Raw genomic sequence first — 27,569 nt, forward strand, 5'->3', positions numbered from 1 at the left:
TTTTACATAATTACAAAATTATCAGTGATACATAAAATTTAAATTAAGATGCACAAAACACATGGACTTTGAGAACTTGGTCCCTGGAAGCAGGGTCTCTGTTGTTTCACCTGTTTAACATGTTTTATCTTGGCTTCCCATCAAGAAACATAACATCTCTTGATATAGAGGTCGTCTTTTATCTCTCTGTGGTCAGTAATCCGTCCATGACCCAACAGCACATCAATGCACACACCATTTGTCATGTAAAGATTGTGTAGATTCTGAAGTTGGGGAAAAATTTAGATTTTTTTTATGGATTTGAAATTCACAACCAAAAGATATGTAATCCCCAAAGATTTAAAACCAAATAGTAATATATCTTATATAAGATAATTGTTATGAAATTTTGAATACAAGATAATTTCCATGATGATGGTCACCTGTGGCAGCTTCATATTTAACTAAAAGATACAGTTATGTTAAATGTATATTTCCCAGTGTCTTTTATTAGTAACAACGATGAGTGTGGAAAAAACACGAGAGTCCAATTTCAGTTAGATGTGGAATTTTTATTTTAGTACATTTTATATGAAAATAGTGTCGCAGACTTATACAATAGGTTTTGTTTTTTTTGCTGTACAATGGACATGTAGCTGATGAATAGTTTCCTACAGAGAAAATGTGAAGCAGCTCAAGTCAAGAAGGAGCACAAAGTAAAAAGTAGGTTAAAGCATCATGTCAGTGAAGAGGCACACTGAGGAATGTGACATAAAAAAAAATTAAATGTACTGTATTTGGTTATAATGATACTGATATAAATGAATATAAATACACCTGTTGTTCGATTAATGTGGATGCTGAACAACACTTTGAGCCACCGAGCGTGACATCTTCTGAAACACCTGCATGTATCCACTTCATTAAAAGCTCATGAACCACAGCAGCAGCTAGAAAGACTCATTAGGGATCATCACGCCTACAGGCCGCTAAACAAAACAAACTTTCCATAGGAACATTGGAGCTTTGTGCTTTTCACATGGTGGAAATGATTGTTCCACACAACTGAGGTGGGTTGAGGGCAAGGAAAAGAAAGACAGGAGAATTAAGAGATTCATTTTTTCCTTTAAAACAAACACAAGTATGTACAAAAATAGCAACTGCCACCATGTTACAACCCAATAACTCTCCAATTACTTGTGATACTACATTAAAAAAAAGAAAAATCTCCACATCTCCTCTTGTCGAGGACAACTTAAACTCATCGGCACAAATAAAAAGAAACTGGAAGGTAAAAGACAAAAAGCAAGAAGGTCATAAAACATGTATTTACACACTGTGCAGGGGAAAAGCCTGGTTCTTGTTATGTGTAAAAACAGCATGAATTCCCTAACATCTACTCTCTGTACAATCTTCTAAGTGGGATTGTACAGTTTGTTACACAATTTATACAAAGGTGAAGTAAGAAACAAAAAAGGCTTGGACGTCATAACTTACACTCGCTGCCACTTAAACAAACAAAAGAGATTAAACTTGTTGTGGTACCATAAAAACCTGCAGCATTGTTGTAACGTTGCTTCGATGAAACTGTCAAGATTTCAAACGCACGGCTGAGTATCACAAAATGAGTGTATATGTGGAGTCGCTGTAGTGGACCTAAAATAGTGCCCCAAAGGTTCAGTGATGCTACTCCATGCCCATGAAAATCATTGTCTCCCTCTCTCTCACTCTCAGACACACACACACGCACACACAAACACACAAACTTACACAATTTCATAATGTGCAGAGTTCAAGTGGAATTCAACAAAAAAAAAGATTTTTAGTTTGTTTTTTTTAACCTACAAAAGTAACAGCTTCACTCTGAAATTTTCCAAAACTGATTACCAGTTCTGTGAATTTTAGTTGAATACATCTTTGGGAATATTTCAAAATCTGATAAATGTTCAAGAGTTGAATGTAAAAACTTGTGATTTAATCGCATTATGTACACTTTTCAGCCATGTCTTATTGAGCCAATATTCAACATTGCAGAACTAAATTAACTTTGCATCTTTAGATTGATTAAAGTCAACTTAAGTAGGAAAATAAGCTAAAAACTAATTTTTAGTGGAATTCCTCCCCGACACCTCACACAGTAATATCAGTGCTTTACTACAGGTCAGTTTAACACAGTCCCTTTAAAAACATTACTTACAGACTTAAATACATAGCCTCAGCTGAACAGGTCGTCTTAAATGTCTCCTACTTCCACCCTGTACTCGCACAACTCACCTGCTCTGCTGTCACTCACTTTAACTTCAATGCCCTTTCACTGATGAGATGTTCACACTCATCAGATTTCCACTTCTCTGCCACACCGTGTCTCCATCATGATGCTATTTTTGTCGTGTTTATCAAACTTGTTGCCGTCTGTGCTCCGAGTCTGGATGGTAGCGATGGAGTTCATAATCTGTCAAGAAAAGTTTATCGCTGCTTTTTTTTCCTCGTCAGTTACCGGTATTCCTCTTTTATTTTAATTTTTTAAATGTCAAAAAGAGAGTTCTGTAGCGTAATGTTGCCTCGTTGTACATTTGTTTCCTATCCCCGCTCCAGGAGGTTAAAGGTCAGGGAAGCGGCTGGGGTCTTCTTTGTATTCGTTGGGGATGGTAAAAATCGACTGCTCAAACTCATCGTAGCGAAACTCCTGAAACGTCACCGTGGCCGTGATCGTAGGAAAGACGGGGATGTCTGCAGGGAGGCATGATCAGCAGAATTACAAAGCAGAAATGAGCAGGACAAATTATCTAATGAAATTACCATGTTTGTTTATTTTTAGTTTGCTGGTCCTATATGTACATGTATTTATCAAGCCTCCTAATGACCATGCAGATGCTTCTCTGAGAGAAGTTTACTTACCGAGTTTGACAGGAAAGCCGGGGGGGAGCTTCATCTGGACAAACTCCCTGAGTTTATTAAAGTGCTTGAAGGGTGCAATCACCTCCAGAACATTTAACAACCTGAAGAATAAAGAAAACAACTGGTTTGAGGACATCAAACAAAGTTATGGCTGACATATATTAAGTTGTTTCTTAAATATCTGCATATATTTCTACACCAAGATAAACTAGGATTGCTAGTTAAAACATTCAACACATTTTATATCAGCTACTTTGACCTCCACAGCACAGGGATCTGCATTAAAATAAGGTTTTAAAAATCTTTTAAAGACAGACAGACTTGAAACTGTACTTGGGCATTTTTTTTAGAAATGAAAGGGAGGAAAAAGAAGGACCTGTCAGGGTAAAATAAGGTGAGGAAATATTTGCTGGACGGATGCCAAGTTTAAAGAGAAGACTCACGATTCAATGCCCAGAGGGAAGTCTTGACTCATGGCTATCGTGGCTTTGAAGTTTTTCTTGCTCTCTTTACAGACCAGCTCTCTCCCTAGATGAGGGGCTCTGAGGGAAGACAGAAACAAACTGTCAGAATATTATCTCATGAAGTGCTCACTGTTACTCTGTAGCAGGAGAAATATATTTATTTTTTCATACAGAAAACAAGTATGCATGTAAATCACTCTGCTCCATCAATGACATTAAATGTCAGTGCAGTTAAATGTTCTGTTCAGGGAAACTCAGTTGTCAGAAAGAAAAAAGTAAGTATATTGGAAATTACATGAATTATACTTCAAATTTGCTTTTTTTTTCTTTTGCAAATTTGTATGTACATAATAGAGACACATACTTTCCACTGTCAGCACTGATGTATTCTTCCCAGGATATAGTGTTGGGTGATGGGGCTGTTAGAGATTGCCTCCTTGCCGGCTGATGAGCAGTGAGAGAAAAAAACAAAAAAAACAACACATGTCAAGGTCAGATCTCAGACTGAAGCACTGCGAGAGACACATGGAGACAAGACACACCAATGACAGACAAAACAAAAAAATGTTTAATTAAACTGAGATGAGTCTGACTGCGCTTCTGTAAGAATCGTCTTATGACCAACAAAAGATGGCCTTAATCAAAGAGGAACCTCTTCAATAGTATTTTGACACTGTAAATCTAACTTCATGTATTCCTACAGAGGAATGACAGACCAGCGCAGTGCAGTCCACTAGAGGGCCCCGATGCATCAATAAACGCACAGTGAGGTCAGTTTAGGCCAAACGCCCCTCACACAGTACAACACCACCAAACATCTGCAAAGTGTAAATGCTAAACACATGACGCCATTAAAGCTGCCACTAATCTTGTGTTATAACGTCCTGTGTGTGTTTTTGCTCTTCATCTTCAGTGCAGTCACAGTTGTAGCAGAGGCAGTAAAAGACTCAGGCGTCCCCTCGGGCTACAGGCTCTGATATCAGCGTACAACTCAAGGTGAACTTTAAAATGACTCTGAATGAACTATTTCCCTACAGATCCTCTGCTACTGTTCTGTTTCCTTTGTGGCTCCAAGATGAAAAGCTGCTTAGCTGTATTTTGTGGCTTTAAGTACTGACTAACAACACATCTACATCTGTGGTGAAGAGGAGATGACTCAGGAGACGGAGCACAGGCAGACAGGTGGACAGAAAGACAGACACAGCATTGTGCAATAAAAACTGTCAACCCAATGATGTATGACTAAAATCAAGAAGAACTCTCCAGAACTAATCATGTCATCTACGCTTTCTGGAGGACTTCTTTTTTTTCTCCATTCGTCCTCTTTGAATAAACTGTAAGAGTTGTTCTTCAGCGTCAGTTTATTTTAAGGCTGGACAATCTGTTCCTACTGACCCTGAAGTGGAACTGGGATGAGCTCCATCCTCTTTCTCCTAAAATTGACTTTCTCTGAAAATGAACTTGCTGTTCTTGCCAGCGTTGAGGTTAAAAGAATTGGAATGGCACCAGCTGACCTCCCTTTCTGTGAGCCGCGGTTAAATAAGGCAACTAGGGCAGAATAATGTGGAAAAACGTGGTGGATGGCGAGACACCTGACTGTGCCAAGAGTCAACTGTATGAGAAGGTGTGAATTACAAAAAAAAAACTTTGCTCCCTTTCATTCCCACCTGACCTGCAGACATCCCAGAAATGTTTTGATGTTTTTGTTTTTTTTGTCCTGCGGCTTAGTTAAGTGCTCGCTCTCACACTGTGTATCAGCTCTGGCGTGTTGTTGTGACGAGGGCAGAGTACACACGGGCTGCACTGGCCTTGATCTGCTGGTATGCTGCTCCCGCCGCTCCATCATTCCATGGCACCAGGGGTTTTAGCCTTCATCCGTGTAATCAATAGTGTCAAGCCCCTGTTCGAAAGCCCCCCGTGCTTCCCTGAGCTGACCCGCTCTCCCTCTCTCTGGTAAACACTGCTACGTCACAGCAGCTGCTTTTTTTCCCCCCCTCACCCACTTCCACGGATCGCTTTCCACCAGGGCAGGAGTGGAAATTATTCGCACGTTGGTTGATGGCGAGGCTTTAAAAACAGCTTTTACTTTAGACATGAGTGGGATGTGATTCAGATCCACATGGACAGACTGACAAACAACAGAGGACACAGTGATGAGACAAAGCCCGGCACAGAACGAGGGGGAGTCCAAAAAAAACAAAAACAAAAAAGAAAAAAACAAGTGAGCAGTTAAAGGCATCTATTGAGTGTTGAGAGGCTTTGTCTTCACTGTGTGTCTGGCTTTATGCTCAGTGTTTAAACAAGGGCTTGCTAAGCAAACTCTGGAACATACTACAGTGAGGGGACGGTGGGTGGGACAGTCGTCCCCCCGTGAACAAGGTGCTGCTTTGTAGCCATCACCACTAGGTGGCAGTGCTGGGGTTCAAATCCATGCAAAGTGGACGAGGAGGGTAGCAAACCTGTCTCATAACACAAGTAATTGGAGCAGCTTTTCATTTCGGAAACAAATAAAACATCAAAGGGCACATCGGCGGGGAGTCAGACTGGAATGTTTCAATAGACCGTGCAAAGTTGATTGACAGAGTCTGGCAGGAAGTCCATGCTGTTCCTACAGGATTTATCTCTGTACAGATACAGCAGGGAAGTAGTGTGAGGTTTATTTTCTCTGGGACTTGTGTCCCGAGGTTCCAGTGGGACAGGACAGATTCAGGGCTGGACTGGTGGTTATGCTGCAGGAGGTATAAGTAAACAGGGTGTTTATGGACGGAGGAGATTGTGCTCCAACTGTTTCTCATTTCTGCTGCAAAAGTGAGTCACCAAGTGACACTGAAAATAAATAAAAAGTCTTGGCTCTAGGTGTACAGCTGACAAACCATGCTTTCCTCCACCTTTTATCCTGAGACATCGCTCAAGACTTTGTGTCACTGCAATAGTTTTGCTCAGACACTCTGACACATAACCTCAATGAACTAACCCGAACCCTACCCTAAATAAGAACCTGTAAGAAAACAAACAGGATGTGTAAATGAGGTGTGTTGCATTAATAATGTAATACTCCCACACTTAAACAGAAATATTAGTCAGCTTCTGAGGAACTAAATCTACGCTTCAACTAGAAACTACATTTAGTTTCAGGTTTAGAAACCGTCTCGTGTTTTCTGTTTGTTCAGGAAACTTTGGGTGGTTTAGTTTCGTTCTTCTTTTCGTTCAATAGTTCCTGCAACTTTTTGGTCAAAGGTCCAAAACCCAATACGGTGAAAATCTGGACGATAAAATAAGTCAGACTGATCAAAAATCCTCAGTTGATTGTGTCATTATCACTTGAATTACAGAATGTATGTTAAGTCAGCTACATTACAGCATTTTGGGAGTTGGGGCGGTTTTATGGTCTGTTAGAACTAGAGTGTGAGATGTGACGTCCAACCATAATGGACATCGAAAGTGTTCATACTGATTTTGAACTGCTGCACTTGAAAGCAGAGTAAAAAGCCAGTTGTCACAGAGAGTGGGAGAAATACAGTTTCGTGGAAGAATGGGGATAATGGTGCACATTTTCAGATATTGTTGAACTTGTAACAAGAGAGAGAGAAATAGTCCAATCCCTGGCTCACTTTGAGACGCCGGTATGAATACTTGTTCAGTCAGTTTTGGAAACTTAAAGAAATGGTTGGACAGAAACTCCCCTATCCGGTTGTCTGACAGATGTGCGTGTGTGATGACTCAGATCTAAACTCAATGTCTGACTCACCTCAAAGTTCTGCTCTATGAGGTTTCCTCCTTTACTCAGGCTCTCCATGATGGCTTTGTTCCTCAAGATGTCCTCCTCGCTCAGATGCTCCCGTCTCTTCCTGGACTCGAGCACCAGGCCGTTCACAGAGTAGAAATCTGCCAGGAAGTTTCCCACGCGCTCCTGGAGATAGAAGAAACAGAGAGATAAATCTCCCCCTCACTGAGTCGCCAATTTCCCCTTAAAACACATGTCAAAGCGACAGGACAGAAAACTGTACCCACATCGTTTATTCAACGTCCTGTGCTGTTTTTAACCCTGAGCCTATCACCTTTGGTTTCCTTCCTAAGATTATCACTGCTGCTCCACTGATTTATGGCCTTTTTTTCCTGGCTGGTGTAGATGATACAGCAAAGGAAATGTGAGGGAGACTGAACAGCAGAGGTTTAGTTACTGAAGTTTCTGGAAGAAGGAGACTTCAGGTGTGAAAATCAGCACAAAGACATGAAGAAGCAGTATTTCAGTGATGTGAAGTAAAACAATGAAAAAAAAAAGATTGAAAAAGGAACAAGGTCAGGGTTAGTTTTCCTTGTTTTCCTTTGCAGACCACAAAATATTCCACCCTTCATGTTTTGTCTATGATGTTTTCCAGGTCTGAAAAGTCAAACAGAGGGCAACAGTCTGGTTTACCTTTGAGAGAAGCAGCTGAGAATGTATTGCAATTGATGGTATGTAATGACCAAAGCAGAAGAACAGAACATGAAGATATACATTAGTGAAGTGGACTCCCGTGTATCGCTTCCCCTCCATTTCCTGCCTTTCCCAAAGAATTAATCAAATTCCCAACCCTGTCTGGGACGAGCTACTGAAAACTCTAGAAAACTCCTCAAGCAGATTGAACCGTGTGACCCGGAGCGGTGTTAGGAAAAAGCTGCAGCAATGGGAATAATAATATCATGACATTAATATGGACTGCAAAAACTGACACCAACCGTCTTGTCTTCTCTGAACAGCCAGCCGGTCTGTGCTCTGGAGAAAGTGATGGATTTAGTGGAGAGTGTGGCAGAGTAAACATCGCTACTCATCAGGATGTCCACCTCCTCCTCTGTCTCCATCTCCGACTCCTGGAATGACAGGACACAGGTATGGACATGTAAGGAAGGAGTAAGGAATATTGACAGTGATGACAAGCCATATCACAAACAACAGACAAAGCACATTTGTCATCATATTCTTTTCAATTTACAGGTTCACTAACAGGTTGAGGCCAAAATATTGTGACCAACAGTTGATTTACAGAAAATGAATCTGCTATTTTTAGAAGCATTGTAGTTATTTTTAACATTTTCCGCTTCCACCTCCTGAATGTGAGGTTCTGCTGCTTTTCTTTGTCTCGTGACAGTGAAACTGTTAGCTGGACAAAACACAACATTTAAATATTGCTCTAAGAAAATATAAAAGACATTTTCACTATTTTCTGACATGCTGCAGGCAACACGATGAATCAAGAATGTGTTCAGCAGGTTAGTCGATAGTGAAAATAATGCAGCCTTAAATGTGTGTATCTGTGATCTCAAGCCTGTATGTGGGGGTCGCACACACCTCGTGGTGTATCCGCTGGTACACTTTCTGTTCGTTGTCCAGCACAACAAAAGACTCGGAGGGGATGGCGTTGCCATTGAAGATGAAACTGAGGTCACCACGCTGGCACTTCATGTCCGTGAAGTCTATCAGTGTAGTGTCCAATCTGCACACAGCACGCATGGGCGACAAAAAAAAAAAAAAAGGATTTAGTGTGACAACTTTAGACAAATGGAGGGAGAAGACGGGACAGGGAAACAGAGGATGGAAGAAAGAGCTGGCTGGGCTGAGTTCACCTTTGACAACATCCAAGCAACTCACAGAGACAGTGTCAAAAATAACTGTAAGTCACACCTTTGCTCTGAAGGACATGTGAATGGTAATTGTTACCACAGACACCAACAAAGCATTTCAAGCATCTTGTTAGTTTTTGTTGTTGTTTTTACGTTGTCAAATTGGGAGTGCTGGAGTGAAGCATGACGTGCTTAAAGAATTGCTTGTGCAGACCAGTAACAAAGTGGAAGGTGCTATGGATGAGTATGACAGGCCTGACACACTGTAGCACTAGAATGTAAATGAACTCGCTGTCACGGTGGGGTTTTTTTTTCTTTCGCTCTCTCTCTTCCTGCAACTGCAGGATAATAAGAGGACATTTTGAATACCAAATTAGACAGCCAGGAGCAGTTTCACCGAATAATGACAAGCTCCATCTCACACACAAACCGCACTCACAGTCACAAACACACCACTTCTATGAACTGAATTCAGTCTTCAAATAGATTTAGTTGATATGTTATGAAGCCCAAATAGAGAGAGCATCTGTCTGCGTGCTAGATAAAGGCTTGGCCTGGCTTGTCAAACATGAAAACCCTGTAAAAATAACTACCGTATGTGTTAATATGTGTGCATATGAGATAGTTGTGGCTATAAAACACAACAACATGAATTCCTGCTGATGATTCATTGTTAGCGGTGTGTCATCCTGCGTCAGGGCGTGACAAATTTCTGCTGACGTCCTTAGTAGGTGAACTTTCAGGCAGCACCTGAGAGTCTAATGTCTAACTCTGCGTTTGTGAAGCTCTCATTTAAATCTCAATATAGGAGTAAAAGATTTGTGCACAGAGGCGTCGCCATTGAGTTCTCTCATATTGCCAGAGACTGATTTCACACTCTAGTTAACCTGACGGGGCTGAGGAGAGGAAACGGGAGGTAGACAGGGATGAAAGAGGAGAAAGAAATGTTGTGTTGTGTGCAGCAAAAGATGACAGATAAATTAGTGATCCTTAAAAGTAACCAAGCGCCTGGATTAAAGGTTTTCTCGAGGAATTGCCATTTAATTTGACGTAGTTTCCCGTAGGTTGTCTTTGTTTACTTGACACAAAACCACAGAATATAATGCTGTCACAAGGCAACTGTAGAAATGACACTTAAATCATCACATATTTTGCATTACTGTGTTATATTTGTTGACTTGCCTGATATTAATGCCCTGTTTGTAGATCTTACACGCATCTGAAGGCAGGATTCTGGAGAGCAAAGGCACTGCAACATGAAAAGATACAGTAAAGACATATGAAACATCATGGAAAGTACTAAATTTAGAAACCTCGCTCAAAAATGAAGAAAATCTTCCACTTCAAACCTTCTGCGGCATATAGGGCTGTAGACTAGAGGGATATATAAAGTGTAGCTCTGTAGCTAAATATTTAATAACTCACAGCCCTCACCAGGTTAGGTAACTGAAGGCAAGATACTTCCTTTGCTGTTCTATCATTTCACAAAACTCATCAGGGATTTTAACACAGAATAATTCTGTGAAGGACTGCATTGTAAAAAAAAAAAAAAGAAGAAAAAAAGCTGTTAGAAAATCAAGTGGCTCCTCCAACCCAGCAGAGCACCACATGTAGTCTAAACAGGCCTGAAGGCACTAAGCCAGAAATCCCTCTGACATGAGCATAGATCCACGAGACTGTGTTGGTTTAAACTAAATTCTTCTCTGAACACAAAGTGCTCACACCCCTTCCCCTTTTTTCACCACGTTTTGTTATGTTGCAGCTTTTTGATTCAGCAGTTCCCTCACCACCTGCTGTATACCATCCCAGCAGCAAGACGAAGTGCTGGAGGCATCATCATTGGAGGTTTTTTCAGCAACAGTGTTGAGGGAAAACTGAACAGGGCTAAAACCGTGAACAAGAACCTGGTCCAGAGAGTTAGACTGGGCTGAAGATTCACCTTCCAATGGGAAAATGACCCTTAGTACTCAGGCAAGACCAAACAAGACTTGCTCAGGGACATTTCTGTGACCGTCCTTGAGTGGCTCAGTGAGTAACCTGACTTGAACCTAATTAAACGTGAAAATGGTTCTCCTCTGACTCCCCATCAATTTTGACAGAGCTTAAGAAACACTGCAAAGAGGAATAGTAGAAAATCCCCAAATCCAGATGTGCAAAGCTTCTGCATCATCCCCAAGAAGACTCGAGGCTGAAATCACAACCAGAGGTGATTCAACTAAGTCCTGAGTACTGAGTTTCTGAATACCTTGAAAATGTTATATTTCAGTTTTTCCTACATTTCTAAAAGTTCTGATTTGTCTTTGTTATCATGGGGCACTGGGTGTAGATTGATGAGGGGAAAAAAGTGTCTGGCTGCAACAAAACAAAAAGTAAAAAAAAAAAAGGTAAAGGGCTGCAGTACTTTCTGAATGTCATTTAAATCTGTATCTCTCTATCCTACAAATGTAATTTCTAGATGCCTGTCTCGACATCAAAGCCTCACAAAAGCCCCCCACTACAAGTATATAGTTATGTAAGAAACCATTGTACATTTGGTTACTATCATGCGTCCATTACATAATCTTGCCACCTTGTCAATAATTCACAAAGACACAGTGAGTACACAGACTTCAGTCCTGGCTCACACTCTTGTGCAGACTAAGCAAATGCTGCTACGCCAGTGTCAGTAGATGCGTTTAATCTACTGTCACATAATACCCCTGCATCTGTATATTATGTGTGAGGCCCTGCATTGTGTTAAACTGTGTGTATATTCGACTGCAGCTGGAGAACAGATTCTACTTCTGTTGTTGTCACTGGAATAATCATAGATGGAAGGACGTCCACATAAGAGGATGGTATTACAGTTCAAATACAGCAGGAGGAGTAACTCGACTCCAGCAGTGGATATTCCTCCTCCTTGCACAAGGTAAACACTCTGATCCCATCATATTTTCCTGTCTGCAACAGACTCTACAGCTGCTGCTTCAGACTACACCCCGGTTATTTTCCAGAGTGGATAAACAAATATGTTTTCTGCCAGTCCTCCGTGAGACAGCAGAAGGTGGATCTTAACTCACCCCAACTTTGGAAGTCCCAGTGAAGCTCCAAGTAAAAATCACCAAGCTGCAAATGAAGACAAAGAAAACTTAGTCACAAGTCAAAGTCCCTGGGTTTTAAAGGTGGAAACACAAAGCTATTTACAATTAAAATGACAAGTCTAGTGATATTTCAAGATTTGTCCCACAGTCAGCAAATCCCACAACCAAGACCAAACACGCAATAGTCTCATTTGTAGGGGATGAGTTCCAGCAGCCTGTTAATCCATATTTACAGTAACTTGTTTACTGTACCAGGAGGGTGCACTGAAGAGTGACTGAAAATAACCAGAGCCTGTATTCATGGTAATGGAGGAGCATGTCACACAGTGAAACAGTGTGGGTCACTGATGGGTTTTATTAGGTTTCCACAGCAATGGACTTCTATGGCAATAAGAAAACGTATGACAATATTTGTTATTAGCATCAATTCACTGCCATGTTTTCATCTGTTGATGTGATTTATGGACAATAAGAAAAATACAGTAGCCAGTCTTGTCCTTGGATTATAGGTGCTGAGTGAAATAATGTACGACAGTTTTCATACAAAAGTGGAAATGAGAAACTAGCCTAAATATTTAAACAATAACCATAGAAATCAAAATGCTGCACCAAAGCTTTTCAGTCAGACAAACATGAGTAAACATGACCCCCTGTGTCTGTCAATAACAAATCCTGCCTGAGTGACGCTGCCCAGTGCAGCTTCATAATACTTTGAAGTTCGAGGCTGGCGTGCACTGATCTCATAACCACCACTACTGGTGGTTTCAGTCCAACTCCGATGGTGACGTCAGCCTGACCAGGGGATCATCACTTCCCAGAGCTTTATTATCTCTGAGCGACGATGACGCAGAAAAATCGAATCTGCCTCATCATCCCGGTAGGCTTCACATCAACTTGCAAAGATGTCACAATCTGCCGTTCATATTAGGATTGACAGGCTGACGGTACAACCTCTAAAAATTACACTGATGGTTTTAGATAGTTTGCAGTCATTGGTCTCATATTCTTGTATCTGCTTCCTTCCTGCCTCACCGTCTTGTGGCGGCGGTGGTGTTGCTGCACAGCTGACCTGTGAGCTACAATCACCAGAGATTACACCTACAGTTGAAGGTCCATAACTTAACACTAGGCAGCTACAACAATACAAAAAGGCTCCATAAGCACCACCACTAAAAAGAAACATGCGTCAACCCGCACATAAATGTTTACACTGTCTGTGTGTGTGACAGCATCATGTCAGGCAGACAGCCACAACAAAATCTGCTCAGACCAGCATGTCTGTGAGTAGTTACATGCTTACAGTATGTGTGTGTACATGTGACGTCATATGAAAAGGCACTGCAAGGCTTCAATTAGCCTTAAAACACACATCTGACTCCGACTAGTGGATAATGCGTTAGTGTGTGTCCCTCCTGGCTTTGTTTTGTTGTGATAACAGTAGTTTGTAAATGACAAACTCGACTGAAGTATGAGAGGGATGTTTGTATTTGCAAATGTGTGTTGTGTATATGGTGTATATGTATTGATCCTGTGTGTGTGTTTGTGTGTGTAGTCCAGCTTAGTACAGTCATTGGTGTTTATAACTTTTAAGAGGATGTTAAGGAGATAAGAGAGAGGAGTTTGGAAGAGAAGGATTAAGATAAGAATTGAGAAGGAAAACATAAGGATGAATTGTAAAACAATCCAATGGTAAAAAAAAGAAAAAGAAAAAAAAAGAAAAGAAACAGCATCAGGAGCAGACAGCAGCAATGAGCAGAGCACACAGCTAGTAAGAACTACAAACCTCTTTCAGGGCTTTCAGCAGCTTGGGCCTCTTGTCCTCCACACTCTCTCTGGACTGTTGCTTCAGCTTCCTCAGCAGGGCTGTGACTGAGAGACACACAGAAACAAAAAGAGACATTAAGACATGCACAAGTGAGACAAAAAGCATCAACAATAATTATGCTTTTTACTGTCTGGGCTGAAGAGCTTATGGTGGAAAAAAAAATGTCCAAGAGTGGAATGGATGACAGCATCTGTTCTCATCAGAGCTGAGTGTTAATTTTTTTCTTTTTTCCAAATAACCCTTTGTTATGTTGAATCTGATCCCACCAGTCAGCTTGCTCCAAGTAGAACATTTAGTTACTATACTCAAAAACAAATTCCTCCACCATGTCGTTGCTGCTTTGGCAAACGGTGAGCATCCTTCTCTCAGTGGGATGAAAGCCAGCCTGTCCTAAAATGATGGTTTGTTGGCAGAAAAAAAAAAAAAAAAAAAATTTGCATTTTTCTGAAACACTTACCCTTTCGAAACTTTAAAGAGAGCTGCACTCTTCAATTAAAAGCTTTTTGAAAGCTCCTGCATTGTGAATACCTCACAGACTTTTGTTTTAATGTTAAGAAGGTCCATGAACACTTCACATACCCAAGCAAAACTAATTTCACATCAAACAGACTAAAAACAATTTTCAGGCTGCCAGAATTACTGCTGCATTAATGTAGCACTGTACAGAGTGGTTCACACTTTGCCACTTCACCACAACACTGATGGTTTGCAATATGCTTACCGTCATTACCCTCTATTCAAATCCTGCCAACATTGAAACATGCTACAGGCAAAAAAGCACCCGGTTTACAGTAACAATGGCTTTTGGTTCAGAGATACGCCAACTTCCTGCTGCCACATGGGACACTCCCAGCAGCATCCGACCAATCCCAGTGCACCGCCTGCAGGGATCAAACCGTTCCGGGAAGTTCAAAGGGAACGCGGCTGGCAGATATAGAGCTGCCAGCTAATGAGCTGTGCCTTTAACCTCCTTAACAACCTGGGGGAGAGACGCACTCACTGGAGACTTTTAAACCACGACGAGTTACATTAACAAGCATTCACAGCTCTTTAGCCTATTGGCTGCAGGAGACTTGTTCATGTAAAAGAAAACAAGGTTAAGAAAAAAAAAAGATCCACACCCAACTAACAAGCATTTATTTAAATGTTATTTGCTGTTTATAGGGGAGTGGGATCGTTGGTTGGTTGTTGATACATGTGGTGCTTTTATGGAGCCAGGGGGGGATTAAATGATGACATGACTGTGCCACTTAAAACTAATGGAAACAGTAATGACACAAAAAAAAGAAAATGTTTGGCTTGTCACACCCAGACTGCCCTACATTTTAATAGGACTAAGAGCAACAGTGGACATATGGCATCATCATTAGCTTAACTAGCTCCAGTGCCGCCCTATGTGCACGTGTTGAATCAACATACACAACAATGTTGTTGTGTTGTCTGATCGGCTGTCCCCACGAGGCAGCACATAGGGGGCAGGGGGCTCGACGGTGAAACTAGGCCAAATGAGAGCACAGGCATGCACACGCACACGTGCACGCACAGGGATACACATGATGGCACACAGACACAGGACGAGGGGTGTCTGTGTGGCGCGGCTGCCTAATGAGTGTGGACAAGCTCTGGATGGGGCTCCTCCTGATCCTCCCCGCCTCTCAGCGGGACAAGGGAAGGAGTACAATCTCACCATCTGCCCACAGCCGACCCAGCCAACACGGGCCGAGAAATCAATCCCGACCACTTCGACACTAAACCAAACTGACTCTCCATGCTGGCACTAATTCACCCCCGCTACTGATTAGGGCTACTTTCCTGTGGCATTAATTAGGTGAGTGATCTGAGTAACTTTACCTCCACACATTAATTAAAAGAGACAGAGTCGGGACAACTTTTACATTTGCAGCACCACAACCTGCTACTCTTTAACAATTAGCTCCTGGATCTAACTGGACAACCGCGACTGGCCGTTCTCCAAGAATCTGAGAACAGTCAATATTGACACAGGTTCACTGTGGAGTTGCTGTGCGGTAGAGCAAAACTGTGAAGAAGGCAAGGCTGCTGCAAACAGGCCTTCTTCAGCACAGTTTCAAACTTGCTGAGGCAGTCAATTATTTATTTATTTTTGTTTTGTTTAGTTTTTAAGTATATTGTTCGCCTTTAATGGAAAGCACAGTCGAGTGAGAGACAGGAAATGCAGGAAAGGGCACTTGATGCGGGATTCAGCCCGGGTCTGCCTGCAGTGAGGACTGTAGCCTCAACACATGGGGGTGGCTGCTCTACCAACTGAGCTAAACTCCGCCCCACAGTCAATTAATTTTACAGGGCATCCAAAAAAGAGTCAAAGCAGCCACTTTCCTTAAAAATTACAAGCTGCTTTTATGTTGTGGGGAGAGAAAAAATATACTTCAGTCAAGATTTAAACCACAGACATTGATGTCACTTTGTTGGCCTTTATCAGGGACCGCAAATGTTTTAATATTTTCTTCTAATATTATTTTGGCAAATGTGTCACTGATGATAAACTTCCATGAAATCAGGGCACATAAGAGACAATCTGCTCAAATATAGATTGAACACTGGTGGTTCATCACAGCTTTAAAAACAACAACGCTTCCTTTGTATAACCAAACTACTGCTCCAACAAACTTGTCAACCAGAGTTATTTGATGGCTTTCTAGATAAGAGCTGAAAATATCCAGACTTCACAATAGCCGACCAAAGCTGAAATTCAAACAACCTCAAACTGAACTTTTCAACAGCAAACTCAGGTCTGGTCCTTTATTCATCAGCCAACAGGCTAGACCACTGCAGTCTTGACACCCACATGGAAAAGCAACTCCCTGTCTAATAAACACCAACAGGACTGAGACAGGCGCGCAGACCAACTCCTGAAGCCGACAGCGCAGCTGTGCGAGCAGAATGCAAGTAAGGACAAAAATAGCTATTTCTGAACAGAACATGTGACAAAATCTATTTTTGAGCCACGTTTTGACCTCTTGTTCAAATGGAAAACATGAAGTGGTGAAATTCAGATGACAAATGCATCAATCACAGCAAATAAGCATTGACAGCAGAGTAGATTAGTCACAAACATTTTATATAAAGAAAAAAGAAAATTACAAAGGAACAGCGTTGAAATTGGATTTTCTTAATCGTTGCATACTTTCAAGACATGTTTTGCTTAGAAAACTTGAATTTCCTCCTTGCGACTCCCCAGTTAAGTTGTAGGACGTACAGTCACATCTCCCCATCGGTTCCTCAATTAAAGCAGTTTCATAAAGACCACAAGTGCTTTTTAAAAACAATGATGTCACAGTGTCACAGTCACCTTGACCTTTGACCACCCTTGGACATCGTGTTTTCAAGGATGGTACTGGCAGGGGCAGAAATACAGACCTCCAGAAAACATAACGTTTGCAATTGTCAACACTTTCCAGGCCAGGTCTCCATTTCCCTAACACACTCCTGACAAACGCTGACTCAGCTCACACCGAATAACAGGGCTCTAGGCTAAACCTGAAAAGGACTCAACATTTATTGTGCTGAATACAGAAAAACTTGTCTTTTTTTCAGAACACTTCTCCTTTAATATAACTGTAGCAGCCATATGTGGAATGGATGTTTTACAGTGTGCAGTCAAATGCTATAGCTGAACTGTGACCAGCCCTGCACTTTGGAGCGACGTTAAAGAGGCATCGGGGTTATAGTACAAGAGCCCTTCTCAACAGCTTCACTGCAGCAGAAGCCTGATTCTCACTCACCTCTAAAATCTGTCCACTCTCTACCTGTCTGCTGAGCTCAATGTTTACTAAGCATATCCAGTACATTTCTTTTTGTTTGTTCTTAGTTTTCTAGTCAGTTTTTTTTAAAGGTACATTCACTTTTACTTTCATATTTCATAACATTTCCGTTATGATAACAGCCAGAGCGCATGCACAAATTTTCTGCATTCAGCATGTGTAAAGAGGTACAGGATGTACAGGATGGTAGCAGGAGCTTTTCCAGGAAGGAAAAAGGTGAGAGCTACTGAATAGAGAAAAATCACCAGCAAAATGGGCTCAGGAATACAATTCTCACCCTCATAGCGTTGGTACTAGATGTGAGTGTTTGTCACTGAGTCAAAATGTCTCGTGAAAGAATATAAACATTTATATACAGATATGAAATGGTGACAAGTTTGAAGTTACATCAAGGGCTTTTTGTGTGCACTGAATGAGAGGAGCTGACTGTTAGAACCTTTTATTTTTGCTCTTCTTTTCTCTCTTTCAGCTGTCATATTGTTTTCTAAACCCTGTGCCGTCATGAACCCGCATCAGGTAATAACATATTTCAGTCTGGCTCTATTTCTTATTTACAGATTTCCACCACATATAATGAAACCTCCGGCTTTCCTCTTCCAATGATCAGCATATTAAGAGCTTTAAATAGATAATACATAAAAAGCACTTATCTGCTAGAGAAATACTAATTGGGAAACTAGGGTAGGCAGTGTACAAAGGTTGTTCTCACGCTATCAATTTACATCCAATACTGATGAGAAAAACTAAGAAAAGGCAGGGGCTACAATTAAAAGTGGATATATCAAGCTGAAATTGAAGTTAAAACATTTTAACAACCCACAGTCTAACAGAGATTTGGGACTGCTGGCAGAAAACGGGAGAGACTAGGTCCTGAGCACAATCGGCCTAAGAGGAGAGAGAAACATCTAATGAATTGCCTTTCATAGCGGCACAAAAGCCAGAGGGCCTTGAGGAATGTCCCCTCTCTCTAAAGCACAAAGGAGGCAGGCCGGCGTCATGGCCTCACTGAGAAGCAAAAGCATGAAAAAGAATGTGCCGAGCCATTTGTTGATTTGCATGTGTTGATCGGATCTCTTCCCTTCGCCTTTTCAATCCTGAAAACTGAAACATCGCTGAAGCCACATTTCTTTGAGTGAATGAGCAGCTGCAGTGGGGAAGTTTCTACAGTCTGTCTTGGTGTATTATTTATTAACTGTACCAAGCCACGCCGGCCGGTCACAGATACTTACTCATCTGTCGGTCTCCGTAGCTAATGGCCTCCGCGAGGGGACTCCATCCCTGAGCGTTCTTCACCTTCACCGGTGCATTGTGGGCCAACAACAGGTGGGCACACTCTATAAGAGATAGAGACAGAAAGGTACCTAATTATTTGAATTGTTAAAAACTTTAATTGATAAGTTTCATTAATAGCATATCAGGAAAAGAACATACATTGAAATAAAAGTCCAGCAGCACTGGTCATAGAAATTAAGAGACGACTCAGATGCTCCCATAACAGGAATGTGACAACTGTGAAAGTTTGTATGTTTTTAAACAAGATCAGATCATCTGTAAAGAGGTTGTTCTACAACTAGGAAATCAACCAGTAAAGTATTGTTTCCCCTAATCACAGGTTAAAATTCTAACTGCTAGTTCAAACAAGAGATACCAGAGAGAGATGTTTAAACCAGAACAAAATAAGTCTGCATGTAAACATTGACGTGTCTCAAAGACAACTCATAGGTGTCTACTTTTAGTTGAAGAGATACAGAGAAAAGGAGGAGTGGTATTTAGCAAAAAGGACCTTTATTATTCCAAATGCCAATGGGCGAATAAGCACTAATGACTTCCCTCATTTGTCCGCCTGATGCCCGGATGCATCCACAATGCATGCTGAATATATACACATATAAAGACACGCATGAAAGAAAAACATACATATATTCATCGTGCTTCATTTACATTGAAACAAAACAAAAGTAAGAAACAAAAAAAATCTGTCACCAATGCCCAGAGCCTGCTTATTTTGATATCATGTGCAGATCTATGAGTTTACTTCAAAGCAAAAATCAGTTTGTCTAATGACGGGTGATTCAGTGGTTGCCTAGCAATAATGATTTTAGAAAATGAACTGCTCTGCTCATTATTTCAAAGTGTAGGCTTAAAAAAAAGGCAATGTGGTGTGTTTCGTGTTTTTCAACAAGCAAAATGCACTTTGTCTGATCGGGGTCTTTGCAGCCCACATTTCCCATCCCTGCTTCTTGTCAGCACCTTAGATGTTGCTATGGTGACATATAATTCATACTCAGATGCACCCATCAAACAGACAACGCCCCCAAGCCCTCTTTAAACTAACTTTAACTCCATGCCAAGTCTGTCTCCAGTTCTAATTTTGTGTTCAACTTGTTTTATAGAGAGGTACAAATCAAGACTAAAATCACATCTCTACTACCTTTAGTTTTCTTTGTAGCTAATTTCTTTCTGGTTTTTGGCCAATCTAATGCATTTATCTTATCACTTTGCAGTGCATGTAGCTGACATCTATGAATCTATGAATATGTATGATATGAATCTCAGATGCTTCCTGTAGCATCAGTGTTTCAAAAATAATCCTGGTTTTATAAAAGGCCAGATTGTGTGTAGGACTGAGCTGACAGCTGACCCATTAACCAAAGAGCCATATGGGGCCTACACTACAGTTACACAAGACTCAGCAGCCTACTTCAGAGTCCATACTGCAATAAAATGAGGAAAAGATTCTTGGGAATAAAAATGTCAAACTTCACAAAAAGACATTCCCTGGTGCTGTGCAGAGTAACCCTCGGAGCTGCGCTTGTATTCCAACAACGGGAAAATGGCCAAAGAGCCTCATCCCTTTTCTATGGCAAGATCAGCGGTAAGTGCAGCACAAAATCCCTCCACTCTCTGGGCAGCCTGTCAACAAACCGCAGCCGGCCAAAAATGAAGCCTGTTGTTCCGGCTCAGCTGTCAGTTTTGTCGTGACATCATTCATTACTCTGTTGGCATCTGCACAGCTCTGTCTCAGCACTGGGCAGGAGTAGTCACAGTCCTGTGAGCGGAAAAACTGCCCAAATGAAAAGCGGCGGAGGCTAAATGCTAACAGCAGATTCACAGGGCTGACTTTACCAACGATCATTCAGTCTCACAAAAGCCTCAGAAAAGCTCTCAATATAACTGGATACCAGTGGCTGCATGTTCAGACTTGTTTCCCTGCTGAACACCACTATGAACTGCATTACAAAACCTGCCTCGAGTGGTGTATTTGGAGAGGCAACTTGGTGCCCAGGAATATGAAGAGTAACTTTTGCCCCTTTAAAGGAAGGCATAACACACGGCAACAACATTGTCACATCATCTAAAATACCACATCACCTCACTGATCTACATACTCCTTTTGTTTAATTCATGAGTGAGGCCAGTATCTCATACATTCTTTATGACGGAGAGGAATACATTTTGAAACTCTTCCTAATTAAACATATTATCCACACAACAAAGAGGAGTGTGGCTGCTCGTCCCCAGAGTGTAGTTACAGAAGAATCAGGTTGTACAAGAACAAAAAGCACCTAGGCTGTATTCTTTACAAAAACAATTATTACCAGCAGCACCGTTGCTCTTATGTACAGCTGACTTAAAGCGGGAACCGTGGCAAAGGAAATCAAATTGAACAAAGTCAGGCCAGTGGGAAGTCATTGTGTTCACACTGGGGGAGCAGCTGAAGTTCAAAGACCTGGCTCCTGACTGGTCTGAATTAATTTTCTTATTATATTTTCTGCTCATTCATGACATGATCAGCATGTTAAGTGCTGAATAATGTCAAAGGCTGACCACTTCAGAAAAACTGACTAATACTGACCATATTGCATGCTTTAATTAAATAAAGAAGCTGTGCTGGCACCAGAAAGGGGTGGATTGCTGCAGAGTGCATCACAGAGACAAACAAAAACGCAACCCTCCGTGTTTATGCATTAGTCTGAGCCATGCCTGAAATGACGGGTAAAGGGAGTTAATGTAGAGAAAACATAGGCAGCCAAGTGCACCAGCACTCACTTTCTGACATAAGGCTTGCATTCCCGCAGGGCCTTTGACCTATATATCACCCAGCTAAGTCCAATGATTGTGTAACAATAATGGCAACATTTAGCAGATATACATTACATAATCAAGAAAACAGCCAGACCATGTGTCCTCAGCTACAGACCTGTCAGCTTCTGGTCTGGGCTTTGAGGATGAATTGATGAGCATCTGAAACACTACAATAAATGGACACTAGGTTTCTGGTGTGCTATCCGGTCTGAAATCCAACCATACACTCTCTATAGCCACAACTTAATCAAAGCCTATGTGGTGTTGTCTTCAGATGTGTTCTGGTGGGTCAATCCCCCTCCTTCCCTGCTACACGTCACTTAGCCTTGGCTCTGGCAGATGTCTGCACTCTACTGAGCACGTTCTCTATTCTTTTGTGTTTTTGCCACAATAACATTAAAGAAACGTCCGACAGGCTGAATGTCATTCCTGTTTCTTATTATCTTATGCATAATTTAGGTAACGAAGATGATAATGCAGCTTTAAGTTCCTTGCATGTGTCGATGCAAAGTTCTGTGTAGACCAGATGGCATGCAGCAGATGATGCAACGTACATTGCAGAGATTAGAGACTTGACTTAACTTAGACATTTACAGTCTATGCTTAAAACCAAGGACTTGACTTGGACTTGCCCCTCAAAGAGTTGGGACTTGATGTGGACTTACTTCTTTTGGACTAATCAGTTTTCACTCTGTAAACCTGTCTATAATTCATGCTGCTTCCCCATCTAGAGTCTAACACAAGTTTTATATGTTGCTGTTTGCCTTGTTAGCTGACAAGGACTAAGGTAATCAAACAACTGTTGGTCACTCCTAAATCAAATTGGACAGAGCTGCCTAGATACATTACATTCAGCCTGTAATTCATTAGCCATGGTTTGCTGTCTGATTCGATCCAATATGCAGTTGTGAAAGTATTGATATAAGGAACTCTCCCTGAGGGTTTCTGAGCTGATTGCATGTGCAGCAGGTGTGCAGGGATACTGCTTAAGTCACATGCAACTCTGTGAGTGAGGTAGAGCACGGTGGATAAATGAAGTGCTCATCTAATGCTTCACTACGTGCACAGGGCTACACATGGGACACAGTTAACAGTAACACACCCGCCATCACCATCCATTCTGATCGAGGTGGAGTACGTCTATGAAATTGCTTTTTTGCTCATGTCCTCCTCACCATCGATCCCACACTCAGCAGCAGAATCAAACAGGAGCTGGTGAATCACACTGTCGATGTCTCTGAGGCAAAATGGGAAACTCCTGAAAGTCACTTGTTTGGGCTTTGCAGATTGACCTACACATGTTTTCCTCTGGACAAAAATAATGCTAATGTCCTACTTAATATGACTCTAACCCTCTCTCTTAACTTAAAAAGGGCTTTTCTTTAGTGATGACCTGATGGTAATTTGCAATTTCAGAAGAAGGCCAACCTGGCCAGACTACCACACTGGCTCCACTAGGTTGTTATCTTGTATCTCTGAAACCAATTTACAATATCTAATAAATCTGTCCTTGTGACCATGGGAACAGACATCAAAACCATAAAACAAATTGGAGTCTTCAGGAAAAATGCTATCAACACCTCAGTGTGAAATACTGCATTTAGTGTCTTTCATTTCCAGAAAATGGATTCATACCCTATAACAAAAATCTGTCAATGCTGACAGAAAAATTATCAACAGTATTCATCCACATTTATTCATTGGGTTGGTCTTTTCTCAGTATTTCATAACTATCATGGGCAGAACCAAAAAAGACAGACTGTATTATGCTCTGTTTTTTACTGTTTGTGACAGAAATGATATTTCCTATCTGTTAACAGTTAGCCTAATGCCTTAAAGTCTTTTGGACTATATGCAAGAATCAGCATTATTACTGGTCTGCTAAATAATAAACCCACACACAAACCCCTACACAAAGAGCGCCTTGTCCCCTTCATCCCAACGAGGCAGCCACACCCAGACTATGATCTCATGCTGAAGCCTTCAGCCTGTCTGGCCTGAGCATCCCTTGAGGACAGGGCAGCAGCACAGGCAAGAGATAGGCAACCTCATTAGCACAATCAATCCTATAGCGTCCCATCCGCCACTATTCTTCGGCACTCCACCGTCTCTGAACAGCCAGTAGGCAGTGGCAGGGCCTTTGCTCTGCCGACAGGAATTGAACTTTGTGAATGTGAAATCAATTGAAACACATTCTCCGGTGACAGACACTACACAAATGGGCCTTTACAGCGAGACTAACCCTATGCCTGAACCGTTCACTGAGAGCATGGGGGATTAATTTTTCAATAGCATGTTCTGAGGTCTCCTTATGAAATTAAATGATAACATCGACTCACAAAGGGAGCAGTGCATTAATGTTTTATGCACATGCTTTCAGTCCAGCCAGGGCAACTCTGCTGAAAACAAATTCATGTAATGATTTTTAGAGAGCCAAGATGCATGACATGGTCATTATATACTTCAAACTACACAGAGCCCTGCATGGTGTCTGCAAATCTGCATAATTTGGTGCCTTCTCTATTCACAACTTATTCAAGCCAACAACTAGTGACCCCTTCAACACAAGAGATGCCAGTAGAAAACTAATAATAGCTGTAGCACACCAAGCAATTATTATGAATGTTGAAAATGACATCTCTTACCTCGGCTAAATTATCCCCTGTACCGGCTTCAAACTATTACCATTTAAGCCGGAGGTGGAACATCAGTCTGAACGGAGAGGATCCTATTTCTTGCACTGTCATCATTATCTAATCCCCAGTGATTAAATATGCTCTAATATGCTGCTTTGTGAGTGCATTAAATAGAGGAGTTCGAAGAAAATTGTTTCCTTGCTCAATCCCGTTTTTGTTGAGGGAAGAATCCATAAACATAGCCTCTTCACTCATGCATGAGCCTCTTGCCTCCTGGGATTTGCATAGTGATCTGTGACAAATGTCTGGTGGTGCTTAGCTTAGCTGGACAAATGCATACACAAAGACACACACACATGCTCTTACACACAAATAAATAGAAACAAAGGACATACGGCACAGAAGAGATTCATTTAAGAAGGACACAGGGACACAGAGGGAGACAAAAATAAACCATATGTTGATGAATCGTTACACGTTTCTTACCTTTGTGTCCCATCATGACAGCAAGATGCAGCGGTGTGTTCCCTGAGGAAGACAGAAAAAAAAATTGTTGACTGCCGTTGATAAAACTCAGTAAGAGATATGTGACAAGCATTTTGCCACTTGGACTGTCACATTTTACTTGCATTACATGCTTATATTGGAAAGCATAGTCCACTAAATTCCAAATCAAATAGTAAATGCGTGCCTATTGTGTGTTCTCCAACCATGACAAGCAATATTACAGTCCATCAACCTGCTGCACACCCCAAAATAAGCTGCATTTAACAGGCAGGGACATGGCTTGTTGGAAGTCACAAAGTAAACACTGAATGGTAACGGTTGCGCACTTCAAATGCATTCAGGGAAAAATAACATTTGGATTAGGTGTGGAGATGCACTTTTCTTCCCAGGATGTGAAATATGCCTCATAAGCACCGGAGAATCCCTCAAGAGGAAGCCAAACTGCCCGGTCAGCTCCTTCAGGCTCCTCTTCCATGGGGAAGAGTGGTGGGCAAGCATCCAGAGTAAAGAGGGCCTGCGTTGTAGAAGCCCTGATGTGGGTCAAAATACAAGCTGGGGGATAAAATATAAGTCCCGCTGGATATTGTGATAAACTGTACAGATAGGGCAGTGGAACAAAACAGCCACAAGGATGTTGTAGGTCTAGGGTGTGGTGGGAATCATCTCTCCAGTTCAAAAGTCCTTGCGCAAGTCAGTCGATATTTATCTGTATCAATGTGTCACTAATAACGAAAATGTGAGATTAATCAGTACTGATAATAGTTAGCTGGAAAGGAATCCCATTATTATCTTTATATCTTTATTAATATCTTTATAGCCTGACTCAGATATGGGTACAGTCACTGGGAAAGAATGTTTGTTATGATGCAAGTTAATCAATAACCAGCCACCCACATCAGAGATTTTATAACCATTGATTTTACTTTGTGTTTTCTATATATGTGGAAGATAACTGCGCCGAAGAAAATAATTATTTTTTAGTCTGCAATATGGCCGTTAGCTACTCGAAATGGAAACAACATCAAATGAATGTCTGTATAGCACCAAAATCTGAACTCATGTGTACGTAAACAACACATTGACTGGTGCCATTGAGCCACGCCAATACACAACGAGGCTGACAAACCTGCTGAAAAGCACAAGTTCAAGTTCTGCAACAACACCAGAGGCAAAGTGTCTCACACCCTGGTTGCAGGACGATATAGAAGAACTTTAATTTGAAGACAGACCAGATTCCAGTGGTGATGTGTGTGTGAATGAGTACAAAGACAAGCCCTTTTTTTTGGCTGCCTTGGTATATGAACAAAACAATCTTGGTCTCCCAACAATTTGGGGAGGGTTTTGTCTGGAAATGTGGTGTTATCTGAACAGACTTTGACCTATAAAAGAGGAGCTATCAGCCTGGGCTAAAGCTCCTAAAGACTCTTAATACATCAACCATAAGATATGGTCCAACTTATGAAGAGTCACTTGGGACAAAATAACGTATCTCCCTGTGAGTCTTTCTTTGAAAGAATAGGACAAAATACTGACCAAACAATTAATGGGTTAAGTAAGGAAATTACATATTAATACATCATTAGTTACAGTGAGAATAATAAGGTATTTCACAACTGTCGGTGGGAAGATGCACCGAGGTGTCTGATGCTGAACTGTCAAGCTGACTTGAGGAACCTGGGATGTGATCGTTAGAGGGGGTCGGGGACTCGAACTATCCGTGTTTGAGTTGTGATTTCCAGGCCCTGTCATGGGGGAGCCTCGCCTACTTTCAGTGCTGATGGAGAATGATGGCCTATTAGCTAAAACTAAGCTTCACTGCACCTCCAAATTGGATGGATCGCGATGGGTCTTTTGGGCTCCTGCTCTTATGGGGCCACTGTAACAAGGAGCTGGTTGGACTCACCGTGAATGTCTTTCTGTGCGATGTTCTGCGTCCGTATGAGCGAGGACAGACGTCGGACATCTCCTTTAAACACACACTCGTGCACCGGAAAGTCCTGTCCGGTTCGGATGATTGGGTTCTTATTGTTGTCATCGATAACATCCGATGTTGACAGCGTGTTTGAGTTAGCATTAATCTGCGACTGCTGATTCTGCTGCTGCTGCTGCTGTTGTTGCTGCTGCTGTTGTTGTTGTTGCGTGGACGAAGACTTGATTAACTTGTGGTTGCTGAAGATTTTACTCGCTCTGCTCTTGCTGTTCGTCTTGGAGGCGGTGAAGGTCCCGGTCGCAGCCTCCTCGTCCGGTTCCAGTAAATCCTCGTCCTTGCTCGGCCTGTGGTCCTTGCGCAGGGAGCGTATCTTCTCTCCGGTCATTTTCTAAACAGTTGGCGCTAACGGAGCAGAGGGTGTCGTCGCGGACGATGACCCTCCGGGCCAACTGATGCGATTCGCCAGTTGGGAGCTTTCACACAAACACCGAAAATTGCACAACATGAAAACACTTAACTCTGGACGCTGGACAGGCAGAAACCAAAGTGAACAGACAGGCGGCTCCTCACTTCGCACCGGCGTCTAATGAAAACAAACAGTCCGCTCTCCTCCTGCCTCTCAAACTGTCGCTGGTTGCTGCACAACGTAGTTGACTAGTACGGAAGATTCGGCCGATGTCTTCCGCCTCGTACTATCGCGAGAGTTCAGAGGAGGTTACTAACGGCCACTGGCTGATAGCGCTTGTTCTCTGGGTGGGTGGGT

General features: G+C 41.8%; 1 protein-coding gene across 1 annotated transcript; it reads right to left on the minus strand.

Annotated features, from left to right (window-relative positions):
- Positions 1 to 555: 555 nt before the first annotated feature.
- On the minus strand, positions 556 to 27,430 carry LOC310984698 (ankyrin repeat domain-containing protein 13C-like). The gene is made up of 13 exons (XM_083970012.1): positions 26,780 to 27,430; positions 24,856 to 24,897; positions 18,877 to 18,981; positions 13,806 to 13,891; positions 12,002 to 12,047; positions 10,125 to 10,191; positions 8,671 to 8,815; positions 8,061 to 8,192; positions 7,090 to 7,251; positions 3,706 to 3,785; positions 3,321 to 3,419; positions 2,878 to 2,978; positions 556 to 2,709 (listed from the first exon to the last, which is right to left on the minus strand). The coding sequence occupies exons 1-13, from the start codon at positions 27,189 to 27,191 to the stop codon at positions 2,579 to 2,581; spliced, it is 1,608 nt and encodes a 535-aa protein (XP_083826138.1). The 5' UTR covers positions 27,192 to 27,430; the 3' UTR covers positions 556 to 2,578.
- Between the last annotated feature and the right edge of the window lie 139 nt (positions 27,431 to 27,569).

Source organism: Trachurus trachurus, assembly GCF_905171665.1.
Source record: "Trachurus trachurus genome assembly, chromosome: 4".
Taxonomy (NCBI): domain Eukaryota; kingdom Metazoa; phylum Chordata; class Actinopteri; order Carangiformes; family Carangidae; genus Trachurus; species Trachurus trachurus.